The following is a 14220-nucleotide window of genomic DNA, read 5'->3' as shown; positions in this document are numbered from 1 at the left end:
TGCCCGGCACAGGGCACCCGGGGCGAGGCCTGTGCCCACCGGCGGCAGGGCCCGGGAGCCGCCGGGTCCGCCAGTGTTTCCATGGCAACGAGTGCCCGGCACGCCGGACGCACCATAGAGGAGCGGCCCGGCTCCGGCTAGAACGGCCGCGGGGAGCGCTCCCGGCGGCTGAGGGGCGGGGCGAATGCAAACGAGGCGGCCCAGGTGACCTCACACGAGATGGCGGCCGGCGGGAGCGGCTTCACTTGCCAGGACGCAAGATGGCGGCGGGCGGGGCGGGGCGGGGCGAGGGGCGCGCGCATGTGCGGGCGGGCGGGCGCGCGCGGCGGGGGCAGCGCGGGGCGCGGGCGCAGGTAGGAGGCGCTGGGGGGGCGCGGGGGGGGGGCGGCGCGGTGCGGTGCGGTGCCTCCCCCACCGCAATGCCGGGCTGGGCTTGTCTGCACACCGCCCGGACGGGATGGGCCTGCCCCCCCCCCCCCCCCCCCCCCCCCCCCGCGACCCCCTCCGCGGCGGTGCCGACTGCGCGGGGTGGGGGTCCCTTCCCAGCCCCCGCACGGCTGGAGCCAGGGGCTGTGCCTCCCCCGGCTGCTCGGGGCGCTCCGACGCTCCGCTTTGCTCAGCCGGGGCTGCTGGGCCCCCCCCTCGGCGCGGGGGAGGCTGCGGGTGGGCTGCTGAGGGGGTCACCCCCGCTGGTGGCCGCAACACCGCGCCTCTGCTTCGGGCCTCCCGCAGCGGCAGCGGCGGCAGCAGCAGCAGCAGCAGCAGCAGCAGCAGCAGCATCGCCCCGCGCTCCCTCCCTGCGGCTGGGGGGGGTCGGTGGGTTGGTTTGGTGACCGAGCGCTGCGTTTCTCGGGCCTAAGCCCCCCCGAGCTGTCCGGTGGCCTGAGCCCCTGGGATGCCCTCAGCCCCTCGGGTAGTGGCCGGTGGCCCTTGTGGCTGGAGTTGGGGCTCTGGGACGGTGTGGGGGCACCGCAGTTCTGAAAGGTTTGCCCAGGTGAAAAGCCTCCCTGGTGAGAAGATGGAGATGTGTAGCAGAAACTCCCGGGTGCTGCAGCTGGGTAGAGCGGTGGAAGGCACTTCTCATCTGGTGCTTCCTGTCAAGCATTAAGGAAAAACGGGCTATAATTGTGCGGTGATCCCCTCTTTGAGATTCTGTGATTCTGCCCTTGGGTTTTGTTTTCAAAAAGGTTTTCAGGTTTACTTCCAAATTTGTGATTCGTGGCCAGAGTTACCTGGTTCCTGTACCAGTGCTGTTAAGTCCACTGTAGGATTAGAGCTTATATTGACAGTAACATCGTGTGGAGCCAGTTCTAATACACGCTTCCCTTGCACTGTAAAACAAGGAATTGTTTAGAAAAAGGATGCCACATGCTGTTAAGTTAAATGCCTTACCAAGTTCCAAGACTATGAGATCTGCCCAGTTACCTCTGATAACAAACTTCATAATCTCATTAAGGAATGAGATCTGATTTAACAAGATTGCTCTGCTGGAACACAGCTCCACAGAAACTACCAGCTGGCTCAGGATGCTAATTGTCATTTGTGTGGCCGTTCTGTTTGCGTGTATGGACTTTGCAGGAGTGGTGGCAGCACCTGATGGGAGCACATGATTGCTTGTAATAAAAAAGGGTGTTACCAAACCCTTTGTGATACTGAGGCATCTGTAGTTGTTGAATTGGTAAACAGTCCTGGGAAACACCCTCATAGCCTCTTTGAAGTGACACATTTCCTTGCCTGACCCAGGTGGTATCAGGTTTTCAAAGGCTTCATTGTTTTCCTGTGGGACTGGTGTTCTCCTGGGTCTCTCTGTTAACAAGTGGATTATGTGAGGAAACTTGGTGTTAAGATTTCAGCACTAGTATAGTGGAGAAATTGAGAGTCTTGGAGATATATCTGTCTCTAGGACGGTGCACGGGATCAAAGTTTGGTGAGGAGCCTAAGTTTTATAGAGTGTGTATCTACATAGTAGCTTTCCTGGGATAGGAGTAGGAATTTTGAGACTTTAAGTGGGGGCTCTTTCAGTATAGTTAAGTTACTGAAATAGCTCTGTGGTTGGATTTTTCTTATTATTATACTGAGTCTGTGAGAATCTAAGTAGCTCTGTGGTGTGAGGACCCACCATGGCATGTGTGCTTTGGAGACTCCTGATGTACCATGTGCGGTGTGGAAAGGAGTGTACAGAGCCTGGTCTGTGCTTAGAAAACAGGCTTGACACCAGTGGGTAAGACTGACCAGATGAAGACATCCACAACTGTTGCCTCTAGCTGAGAATGTCACTGGGAGTGACATGCCGGGGAGGAGCTGACATGGTCAGCACCAGGCACTACATGGGGACAGGTCACAGGGCAGGAGTTCTTTCACAGGTGCAGCTTCAGCCTGGCTTCCCTGTGGATGGGGCTGGACCACCAGCAGCCCAGTCCTGTCTGGAAGTGATGAGTGTCTAGAAATAGAGTTCCCTTTTGGGCGGCTTATCCAGCTGGTGTATTTATTGTGTAGTGGATGCAGAGACACCAGGCTGGTACATTTGTCTGGCCCTCTGCTTTAGCTAGTAAGGCATCCAAAATCCAGAATATGCAGCAGACAGCGCAGTGACAGCTGGAGCAAGCACAGACCCTTCCTGAAGTATTCTTTGGGATATTTCAGCTTGCATTACCCACATAGTGGAGAATGAATATGAGAGTCATCCTGTTACTGTGGTCATGTCTGCAGATGACTATTTTGGGTCCCTGAGTGACAGCTTCAGTGTATATGAATCATCTGGCCCTGCTTAAAAGACTGCCTTGGGCCAAGATTCACATATATAGCTCTGCTGCCAACTCGGCACAACTGGCTTCAGCTGTGGAAGGCTGGAGCTCAGTCCTGTTGGAAGGCTGAAGGGTTACGGAATCGCCATGGGACGCAATGACTCGTGGATCCAGCTGTGAGCTGGATAGGAAGTTGGAGCAGATGTGCGAGCCCCGAGCTGTGGTGCGTTTCCAGCCCTGTACGCCAGCACTCCTGAACAAAAGCAGTGTTTTCCTGGTAGCCAGTATTCAAACATCCTTCTTAAAGAGATAAGATCTGCAAACGTCACTGGCAGGAGCAATGCCAGATGTCAGATGTGGAGGTGGAAGTTTCCGAAATACAGGCTAGTTGCTTTCTGATTTATGAGCTTGCTGCTTTATGACTGCGCATTGGAAGTTCAGCAGGAAGGAATGATAGCTATTCCCTCCTTCAGCGCCTTTTCCCAGTGCTACCAAAAGCCTAATGTTGAAAAGTTCTGACATAGTCCATGAGTAATTCTCCAGCCCAAGGAAAAGGTTATGAAAATACCAGTGTGGCAGGCTGAAATAACACCGTGCTTTGGATGTAGAAGCAGAATCTACTTTTTAAGGACAACTATGATTTGTTTCTTTTCATCTGCACATCTGCAGATAGGGAGGGAAAAAAATATGTACATATAATGACCCAACAACTATCCCATCAAAGTGAAATCACTTACAAATGTCATCTGGCTGGAGGAGCTGCACATCTGTGAGGGAGCTGGAAGGGAGAAGGAGAGGGAAGTGGAGCTTTACCTTCTTTAAACAGCATCATAGCATATAAATGACAAAATGAGGTGTCTCGGGAAGCTTCAGCAGCTGTGGTTTGTGCAGCATGTGCTTGGTAAAGCATCATTTGGATGGGAACACATGTAAAGTGTATAAATAACTGAGCCTAGAGCGGGCTTTGCTTTCAGACAGGCTTTGTGTAGCAAAGTCAAGTCAAGGTTAAGACGGGTCAGAGCACTGGTCTGTCTCACCCAGCATTCAGCCCCACAGCAGCAGCAGGTGATGCTGTTTAGGGGGAGAGCACGTGAGCCTGGCTACTCTCTGTGGCCTTTCCACTTGTCCAGCATGCAAAGCCCTTGGATTAGGGATGCTAGACGGGATTCCCGTCTGTGCCCTTTAGATGTGCATGCAGTGGTCAAGGTCTGGATACACTGAGGTTTCATATGGTGCAAAGTGATTCTGTCCACTTGTTCTCCATCCCATTCATGAGGGTGCCCAGCACTCTGGTGGCTTCATCTGCCGTTGTCCAGTCCTCCAAAGAAGGCTCATGATGAGAGACAGAGGACTCTTCAGGGGGGTCAGTTGGCTTAGCTTCCCCTTCTTCTTAGCCTTTATCTTTACACATCAAAAATTCTTGGTTCCTTTTCAAGTCACAACCATAGAAAATGTAATTTCCCCTTGAGGCTTGTCTGTCTTTAATTACACCTATAAAAGTTCATTGTCTGGCTGAATTCTCCTCCAAGCAGTGTCTTCTTTTTATCTGGCCATGGGTTTTGGTGTGGCAGGGATGTGGAATGGTGGCTTGGCTCCATGAGGGCTCTGCAGTTGGATCCAGTTGAGGTCTGGCACTTTGGCTGGGAATGGAGTCGCTGTGCAGTTTCAATCTAGTGATGTAATTGATTGGAACATATGTTCTTCCTGCTACTCCTGAGCTAGTTATGAGGAATTCCTTGGGCTAAGCAGAGCAGACAGTTATTTTTGCTTTTCTAATCTTGTCTAGAAGTGGTCAGACTCGTGGCTGCTGGGAAATGCTGAGTGGGAATGGAGTTTCATCAGGTTTCATATGCAGCCATTTATTCTTCCCCTTGATCTTCTGTTTGGACTTGCTGCAGCTGATGTTGCAAGTCTGAGAAGGCTGGTTTAGTGTGTAGTTTCCTGCTTCTGATGTGCTCATTCTTATTCTACCTTGTGAACTTGTCCCCACGATGTGTCTGAGTTAGGTGAGTACAGACCCTGGAGGGCTGAAACAGGAGTGACTTACAGTGACTTTATCTTGCTTGTGACAGCAGTAAGGTAGTGACCCTGTTGCCACTCCTCATGCCAAAGCTGTGAACAAGGCTACTTAGGATGGCACAAGCTGGAAAAACTGATTTAACACTTAAGAACACTTAACACCTTATCAGATACATGAGTGCCATTGAACAGATGCCTTGCATTTTGCCTTTGGTCTGTAACAACTTGAGTGTGAAAGAGGGCTCAGTCTGAAGAGCATGAGAGTACCTTGTGGGAGGACGATGGTCCCACCACCTGTCATACTAGTGTGAGAAGTTCTCCCCTCACACCTCAGCCACTTGTGAACATACAGCAACTTGTTCTGGTATAAGGCTGCTGTTTCCACTAGATTTATTTCCATATATACTGCTGTCCAGCTGAAGCATCTTTATTTCAGACACTGATCCTAAAATTTAGGCCTCTCCAAGACAAGCTGGACAGCTGTTAAGTGACTCCCGGTTTCCTTTATCTCATGATGGCAGCGTGTCTGCTACATGCCAGCGTGTTCTGATCATGTCTCTTCGTGCCACAAAGCAGTAACACTGCTTGCCATAAATAACTCCTGTCTGAGCCAGCCCAGGTGCAGTGGGCTGTGACTGCTGGGAGAAAGCAGTGTGCACATGTGAGATTACATCACAGCTGTTGTCATTTTTATGGGGCTAAAAATTTACACCAGTACCTAAAAATGTCGACAAATAGGTGTGTTTTCTGAAGGCTGCTGTCTTGTTTGCAGCTACCTAGCTTGATTCTTCCTGTGACCTTGGCTTGGAAGAGCTGGGAAGGGCTAATAGGCTACTTGCTGGATAGCAAAGAACATTACAGGGTAAAGGACAGGGCAGCCTGCTCACGAGGAAACAGTTGTACACAGCCTGGCCTCAGCTTAATGAAACAGCTTTAGTGCAGCAGACAGCTTTTAGTCTCTTAAATCCCCTCCAATCCACTTTTGAACAGCTCCTCAAAGCAATATGAATTCTGATCTCTGCTGGCAAAGATCTACCAATTTGATTTGACTTTTAGTTAATTGAAGAAATTGAATCTGATTTTGTTTTATTATGTTTTTGTCTCCTGCAGGAGCAACAATGGATTGGCCCCAACAAAGATGTAGCAGGTGTTGGGAGAAGACATCCCATCTGAAATGGAGGTGATCGAGGGAGCTGAATGCTGACTGCACCAACATGGGGCTGCGACTGTTGGCTTGGCTTTTCCACTTGCCCACTGCAGTGATCTATGGGTCCCTGTCACTGTTTGTTTCCATTTTGCACAACGTATTCCTCCTGTACTACGTGGACACTTTTGTCTCTGTTTACAAGATTGATAAACTGTCCTTTTGGATAGGAGAGGTTAGTGTTTTCCATACACTTCTGCCTTCTTTAAGGAATTCTAAAACCAAGACTGCTCCTTGGAAAGTGAAGTATGAAGAGTGTTAGTTGTGCTAGTAATGCCCCCCTTTTGGAGAGGCAGCAAGGGAGTCTTCCAAGTGCAAGCTTGGGCTTTTCATTTCTCCCCACTTACATAAACAGAGAACAAGCTGGGATAGAAAACCCAGAGACTGTTCTTTAGGCTGCATCTCTTCTGGGGACGTGAGGGTGTTTCACAAGTAGGAAGAACCACTGGCCTCACTGTGTTAATCTGGCAGTTGGCCCAAACAGGGGAGTTGTACAGTGGTGATGGGGCAGGGAAGGTGAAGGTGCACTGGGGAAATTCCTGCTGGTTGTTCACTATGCTGACTCAGCACTGCTTGCTTCGGTAACAGAACTGAGTCTTTGTGGGATTTGTCCTGTGGTTTGTTTCAATGTCCTGTTTTCTTCCATAGACAGTGTTTCTGATCTGGAACAGTCTCAATGACCCTCTGTTTGGCTGGCTGAGCGACCGGGTGTTCCTTAGCACACAGCAGTAAGTTAAGTTCCACTGCCAGCAGAGGCTGGAAAGTTGTTTAGTTTCTCAGGGACATAATGTGAAACTGGGAGCTTTAAAATTACTGTGTTTCTGGGGCGTGGAACCCTTCAATACCTCATTTTCCTGACATCTTTGATAGTGCTCTCTGCGTGTTATTTCAGTACCTGGCTATATAGAGGAAATCATACACCCATCAGGTACATGTGATCCTAATCCTTGACAGTCACATGAGTGGTACAGAACCTAAAATGTGGGCATCTAAAATCTCAAGCGTCTATTATTTCAGCAAGCATCTTAGTAGGAAGTTGGAGAGTGTCTGTACATGGTTTGGGAGACACAAGAAGGGAACGGCTGATCATTTCCACCTGCTATGCCTCAGACCAGTTGTTCCCAAACTCCCTGGATCATGACTCATGGTTGACCATTAGCATTTCTCATGTATTAAGCTTTTAATGGAAATCGTGGTGTGGCTTCTTGCAACTAGTAAAAACTTTTAAGTGCTCATTGAAATAATTTACATTGTGCAAAGCACAGACAGAGCAGCACTATCTGGGAGAGACTTGCTCTGGAGAGAAGTCTCTGTGCCTTTTGGCCTTAAATTCTGTATTTTCAGTGTATTCACATATTAGCTGAGAAGGTATCGGGTGCAGGTGCTTGTTGCGTGAGCAAAAGCTGGTTTTGTGTCTAGGCTGCTTACACAGCTTCCTTGGAGAGGGAGAATACATCATCATGCAGGGTTTTGTCCAGGTGTCTAAAGTTTGGTTTTCTTTTTTCTTGCAGGCCAGGAACAGAGATTTCCTCCCCAGAAGTCATTCTGAAGAGGCTCAGAGCGCTAAGCCACAATGGCCCCCTCTTTGCCATCTCCTTCCTGGCTTTCTGGGTTGCCTGGGCTCATCCTGGCTTGCAGTTCCTTCTTTGCCTTTGCATGTACGACAGCTTTCTCACCATGGTCGACCTCCATCACAACGCCTTGCTTGCAGACTTGGCTGTTTCAGCAAAAGACAGGACTAGCCTCAACTTCTACTGCTCCCTCTTCAGTGCCATAGGCTCCCTCTCTGTCTTCATGTCCTATGCAGTGTGGAACAAAGAGGACTTCTTTTCCTTTCGCATATTTTGTGTCGTGCTGGCCCTCTGCTCCATCGTCGGTTTCACCTTGTCCACACAGCTGCTCCGCCAGCGGTTTGAAGCTGATGGGAAAGCAAAATGGGACCAGGAATCAACCCTGAAAGAGTAAGTGTCACCCCTTCTGCAGCAGGGACAAAGGCCTGGCATAGACCTGGAGGGTCCTGTTATGCACTGCAACAAACTAAATGTGTGGGATTGTCCAGGATGAGGCAAATTTTTGATAATCATCTTTGATTCTTGTCTGTTGATACAGTTTCCAGAATCATCTCTATCACACTGGCTTCTAAGGCCCTCTGAAAATAGGACAAAAGTATCTCGTGATACCCCTGGCCCAAGCTGGAGGCAGAGCCCTGACCTGCTGTATGGCCCACCCAGTGTTTGGAATGTGAAATGAGTTAATATGTAGAGCACCCAGTGAGGCCTGTGAGTGGCAAAATCTCAGAAGCAGCTTATCATGCAAGCATTCCTGCTTGAGCATGAGACCACCTTGTTGCCCGTTTCCTGTGGAGTTGGACAAGCAATTGTCTCTTACCCTCTTGGTCACTTTAGCTGCCTGATAGTGGCTGGGCTGCTGGTAGGCCATGACACAGCTGGTTTTCCCTGTTCAGCTCCCTTGCTTTTCCTTGGGCTGCCTCATTTGTTGTCTGTGGTTATGAGCTGCCAGTATTGTGCTGTACTAACACAGCAAATCCTGATGAGATCTGCCAGGTGAGCTAACCACAGGGATCTGGAAGAGGAGCTTATGTGTAGTGGAATGGATAATAAGAGGAGAATGCTTTTATGGACAGAAATATTAATTTTAGTCTTGGAAGCCACATGTTCTTTGGAAGATGCATTGTCTGTGGTTCTTGCTAGCAATAAGCAAACGCTGTTGTAGGCTCCATTGTTTTTATTTGATCCAGAGCAAGGGAAGATTGGGATCAGAGCTGAGTAGAAACAGCTCTGAGAGACAGCACCCACACAGACAGAGCTGGGTGCTCTCCCCTGCCCAATTGGTGTGACTGGTTAACGGTTGGTGTTTTGTTTTGTTTTTTTAAATCCTCTCCCTTTAGGCTGTACATTGAGAAACTCTCCATCCCCCAGGAGAAGATCATCACCCTGGCAGAGTACCTCCAGCAGCTCTTCCGGCACCGCAACTTCCTCTGGTTTGTCTGCATGAACCTGGTCCAGGTAGGCAGCAGCAGCAACATGTTGTGATTCAGAGGACGAGTGCTGGCTCTGGCTGTTTGACATGGTGGTTCAGCAGTACATGAGTTCCCCAGGAAGGGCAGAGGTGTTTCTAGCACCCACTTGCTCTTGTACACACTGGCTGATTCAGCAGCTGGTAGCCACTCTCCCTGCTTGTGACCTGAGGATACTTCCTGAGGAAGCTGCAGGGTGCTTCTTCCTTTCTCTGCAGCACAGCCTGGGTTACAGGGGCTGGTTACGCTGTGCAGTCCCATCTGGGCTGCAGAAGCAGAAGGCCTGGCTCATGGTGGGGATGAGTTCAGGAGTGTGGATTTCTGGCATGGTTGTCAGCACAATCTCCTTCTTCTACTGCTTTCCTGAGGCTCACACCGCTGCCAGCTTTCCTCATCTTCATCTGCTGTAGTCACAGCTCCCAATTCCTTGGGGATCCTTCAGGTCCCCTCAGGCAGGCTTCTGATGCTGCTCTGCATCTTTGTGCTCAAGCCTTGCTGCTGCCTTGTCCTCCTGACAGCTGTCTCCTCCCTCCTGCCATGCCCCTGCCTCCCTCACACCCCTGTGGTCACTGCTGTCACCTCCTTCCCCTGCCTGCCCCAGCAGTGCTGCTTGCTGGGCAGGTGCCCTGCAAGTACCTTGGCAGCTGGGAAGCAGTACTGACCCCAGGCATGCAGTGGGCATGGCTGGTGGTGTTGCAGCTTTGCAGTGTGAGCCTGTAGTGTTGTCAGCTTCACAGCTGAGCTCTTGCTTTGCTGAAGTACTCCAGGCCCATCCTGCATGGCCTCTTGGCACAGGGCTTCTAGGATAACAGAGCCTAGATGGCTGTTAGCATTTTCTGTGCTCTCTTACTGCTGTTCCTGCTGACCAGCTCATCTGCATGCTGCCTTCACAGGTTTTTCACTGCCACTTTAACAGCAACTTCTTCCCTCTGTTCCTGGAGCACCTGCTGTCAGACCAGATCTCTGTCTCTACTGGATCCTTCCTGCTTGGTGAGTCTCAGGTCAGACTGGAGGAAGCAGCCAGGTTGGGACCTGGCCTGAGCTTGGATTCACTTCCCAAACTCCATCAGTGAGAGGTGTGCTCACACTCAGGTCTCTGGGCTTTAAGATTCACACATGCACACACCTCACATGCTTCCCTGGAACCTCAGCGGCGTCTTTCCCGGGCACAGGAGTAACTTGGAGCCTTTTCTAGTGGTGACAACGCCCATGTGATGTCATGGAGGTATTGCTCTGAGCATTAGTGGCTGCAGATAGTGTCCCCAGAATGCAGCTCTGAATTTAATCACTTTCTCTCTGTGGCATATGGATCATTTTCCAGGCTGCCAGAGATCTGTGGGCACTGGTCCCAGAGTTACCCTGTGAGGATTCTATGTGGGCTAGGTCTGGTCATGCAGTCCAGTCCCTCTCATTTCTGCTCCAGACCCGAGTCCCTTGCATGACACTGGTCAAGTCTTTTCTATTTCCCTGCCCTGCCTCTAACGTTGGTGAAAGAAGGCCTCCCCCTGTAGGAAGAGTGTGTGCTGTGCCACGAAGCCACTGAGTAAATCTGCCACAGCCTTCTGTATGTGGGTGTGGGCTGTTGGGTGGTTCCTGGCCGACAGCCCTGCTGCCTATTGTCTGCCCTCTCTCGGTATTGGTCCTGGGGCCATTGTGGATACTGAAACTCTCTCAAGCTATTTGTGCTTCTGTCTCTGCCCAGGTGTTTCTTACATTGCCCCCCATCTCAACAACCTCTACTTCCTCTCCCTCTGCCGCCGCTGCGGGGTTTACGCTGTGGTTCGAGGACTGTTCTTTCTGAAGCTGGCTCTCAGCGTTGTCATGCTCCTGGCAGGTCCTGATCAGGTGTATCTGCTCTGCATCTTCATCGCCAGGTAGGCACTCGGCACTCACCTCCCCTGCCCTCTGCCACCTGGGAAGGGAAATTATTAATTTCTGTTTTATGGAGAGGTGTGGAAGGCAGGGAGCAGTAGCCAGGATCACACAGAAGCCACGTGTGTCCCAGCTCTGACTGCACCTGAGCCAGGGATGAGTCACTGCAGAATCCACTGGCTGTGCCTGCAGCAGAGCAAGGGAGGCAGTGATGTTCAGGAGGACAGAGACCTGGCAGGGCTGGTGGCAGCCTGCAGCAGCCGCTCCTAGCTGCTGAGCTGAGCTCACCACCTCCTCTGCAGCTTGCCAGTGGCCACAGCCCTCAGTATGTGCTGCAGCTGCTTGTTAGCCACTGGTCCAGCATATCCTGTCCCAGGCTTGTCTGTGTGGTAGGTCAGGACTGATCCAAGGCATCATAGTAGGGTACACAAAGCTTATTGCCAACAGTGTTTCCCTCTCATAGCCAGGGCTTCTGGAAATTTAAAAGTGTTCGGAAACCTTTCTCATCGTTCTCACCATTTTCTCTGGCCTCTCACCTACTGATATGATTTTTTTTTTTATGCCCCTGTTTGGTGCTTTGCTTGTTCTGCAGCAACCGGGTGTTCACCGAAGGGACCTGTAAGTTGCTTAACTTGGTGGTCACTGACTTGGTGGATGAGGATCTAGTCCTGAACCGTCGGAAGCAGGCGGCCTCAGCGCTGCTCTTTGGGATGGTGGCTCTGGTCACCAAGCCGGGCCAGACCTTCGCCCCTCTGATCGGCACCTGGCTGCTCTGTGCATACACAGGTAAGGATGTTGCAGTGGGGTAGGAGGGGGCAGACCTGTGACTTCAGTGTCCTCCACCATGTCCTGTGCCCTGCGTGTGTGCAGAGAGCTCTTCCAGTTGCTAAGGTGTGCCTGGTGTCTGCATCTCCAAGGCCAGTCGCTCAGAGAGAGTGGACAAGGGTTCATCCCCACTGTCCCCAGTCTCACCAGCTCTTCTCTGACTCCAGGCTACGACATCTTCCAGCGCAACCCATTGAGCAACGTGGTGAGTGCCCAGCCAAAGCTGGAGTCTGCTGCAGCCTTGGAGCCAACTCTACGCCAGGGCTGCTTTTACCTCCTTGTCTTCGTACCCATCACGTGTGCACTGCTGCAGCTCCTCAGCTGGTCACAGTTCAGCTTGCACGGGAAGCGTCTGCAGATGGTGAAGGCTCAGCGCCAAAGCCTGACGCAAGGCCGAGCACCGGAGATCAAAACAATCTAGGGGTGCCTGAGCCAGCAGGGTGCTGCTGGTTCCAGGCTGGTGCAGGACAGCAGGCAAGGTGCAGGGATTGTGGGCTGAGAAACCCCAACGTTTACAGTTCAACTGTGAAATGCTGTAAAGCCAATGTTTACTCACTCCAGGAAGTGGTTGCTAAGGGAGGCAGAGAAATTCATCATGTGAGGGGGCCTGGGATAGATCACTTGGCCACAGGAGCATGAACCTTTTATCCTAGCCTGTCCAAGGCAGCAGAGGGCTGCTCATCCCAGCAGAGAGGTGCTGGAGACAGCCAAGTCCCCAGTGCAGTCCTCTACCCTGGGCATGGCCCTGGGGAGCCACAGCCTCTCTGGCTGAGCAGGAGGGGCCCACACAGAGTTTTTCCTTGCTAGAGCCCTGCAGCTTTGGGGAGTGGAACAGGTAGCTCCTGACGAACAGTAACCAAGGAAGTGATTACAGGACAGCAGGAGCAAGGATAGGCAGATCCATAATACCTTTCCCAGTAGCTGGTACAACCCCTCTCACATGCATACGCTGTGGGTCTTGGACCAAATATGTTCTTAGGCATTTCTTGTTCCCAGAAAAATATCCTGCACAGCCAGGGTCTGCCAGCTGTGTTTGTTATAAAGTGAGGTGCTCTCCTCCATGGCCTTGCAGAGAGAGCTGTTGCCGAGTTGGAAAAGACGCTGGGCTTGAACTGGGCTCAGAGCCTTGAACTAGGACATCTCATCTGGCATCCTGCTGCCTGTGTTTAACACTTCTCTCCCCTCCACAGCCCCTCTCAGTCACCACTGTCACACCAGTGTGTCCTGAGTCCCCTCCCATGCCAGCTGGGGCTGTTGGGCCAAGGTCAGGGAACCAACCCCTAACCCTGCAGATGGAAGTGCCTCCCTGCCCAGCGCTGTTCCTGGTGCCCCAGTGAGGCAGCCTGGTGCCTTCCCCTCTTGCAGTGGGAGAGCACAGCCTGGAGGAGACACCAGGTCTTGCTTTTGTGCCTTCAATTCCTCTTTGAAGCCTGTCTAACACAATGCTGGGCAGTCACAGGGTTGATATTTTACCTTTGTGGGGAGAGACATTTCTGCTTGAAATGGTGCCCCAGAGTTTGATCATCTCATCTGGCTGCCAAGCCACTGACTGAAGGAGTAGAGTAGGTGTTTTGGTCTCGCTGGTTCTGGCTGGGAGCAAATGAGCCAAGTGGTCCCCAAATGGATCCCTGAGGTGAGGCAGAGTCTCCTCAATCCCTGCAACGTGTTTGGGGACAGGTAGAAGAGATGTGCCAAAGCGGAGCTCTGTCCTATGTGGCCCTGCAGGAAGAGGGGGTGTGCAGGCAGCATTTGGTGGCTGCTGGGTGCTTAGGGACATGCCATTCTTTTAGTGCCAGGTTCCCTCTGGGGTCTCAGCCCACTAACCTGCCCTTTTGCCTCAGGACACGACTGCCTTCTGTCTTGGACCAAGACATTCCTGCCACAAGGCTTCTGTAGCTCTTGATAATTCAATCATGAGTTATTTGTGCAACTTCTAACAAAGTTTGAGAATAATTATTCATTTCATAAATTAAAGATGGTCTTTTCTGTAGTGCTCAGTGATTTTTTTGGTAGGTGGCTCTAACCTGGCTGGTTCATGTGGTGCTGCAGGGGCACAGCTGTGGTTGTGTGGGAGAAAAGGGGACCCTTCTCTGGCACAGCCATGTGCTGGGGCTAGCCCCTGTTTCTGGAGTAGGCTGAGAGATCAGCTGCCTTTTGGGGAGGAGGCCAGTCACTTTACCCTGCTGCTCTGGAGGGCCCTAGGGACTGGGCTGTCCTCTTCCTTCACCAGCTGCTGCTAGGGACAAGGTTGGGGACAGTTGCTGGCCTGGGTACTGTGCCACCTCCCCATGTCCACTGTCCTGCCCTGGAAGCAAAGCTTGTCATGTTCTCAGCAATCACCTGGGCTGGCACCAGCTCTTCACAATGACAATGGCATCACTTCCATCAGCCTTGTTCAGCCAGGGCTGCCCTCACAAGCCCTCACAGCTTCTGTGCCTCAGCTGCCCTTGACCTGTCTCCACTGAGAAACAATGTGTGGTGGTTGCTGAGAAGAGCAGCGTTGAACACCACCAGGACAG

General features: G+C 51.7%; 1 protein-coding gene across 1 annotated transcript; it reads left to right on the top strand.

Annotated features, from left to right (window-relative positions):
- Positions 1-330: 330 nt before the first annotated feature.
- MFSD13A (major facilitator superfamily domain containing 13A) lies at positions 331-13691 on the top strand. The gene is made up of 9 exons (XM_051616793.1): positions 331-353; positions 5874-6142; positions 6616-6695; positions 7479-7928; positions 8876-8993; positions 9898-9994; positions 10707-10878; positions 11469-11662; positions 11869-13691. Exons 2-9 carry the CDS (start codon positions 5978-5980, stop codon positions 12120-12122), a joined length of 1530 nt encoding a protein of 509 aa, XP_051472753.1. The 5' UTR covers positions 331-353; positions 5874-5977; the 3' UTR covers positions 12123-13691.
- Positions 13692-14220: the final 529 nt, after the last annotated feature.

Source organism: Apus apus, chromosome 4, assembly GCF_020740795.1.
Source record: "Apus apus isolate bApuApu2 chromosome 4, bApuApu2.pri.cur, whole genome shotgun sequence".
Classification (NCBI taxonomy): Eukaryota; Metazoa; Chordata; class Aves; order Apodiformes; family Apodidae; genus Apus; species Apus apus.
This window is presented reverse-complemented; position numbering and strand designations above follow the sequence as displayed.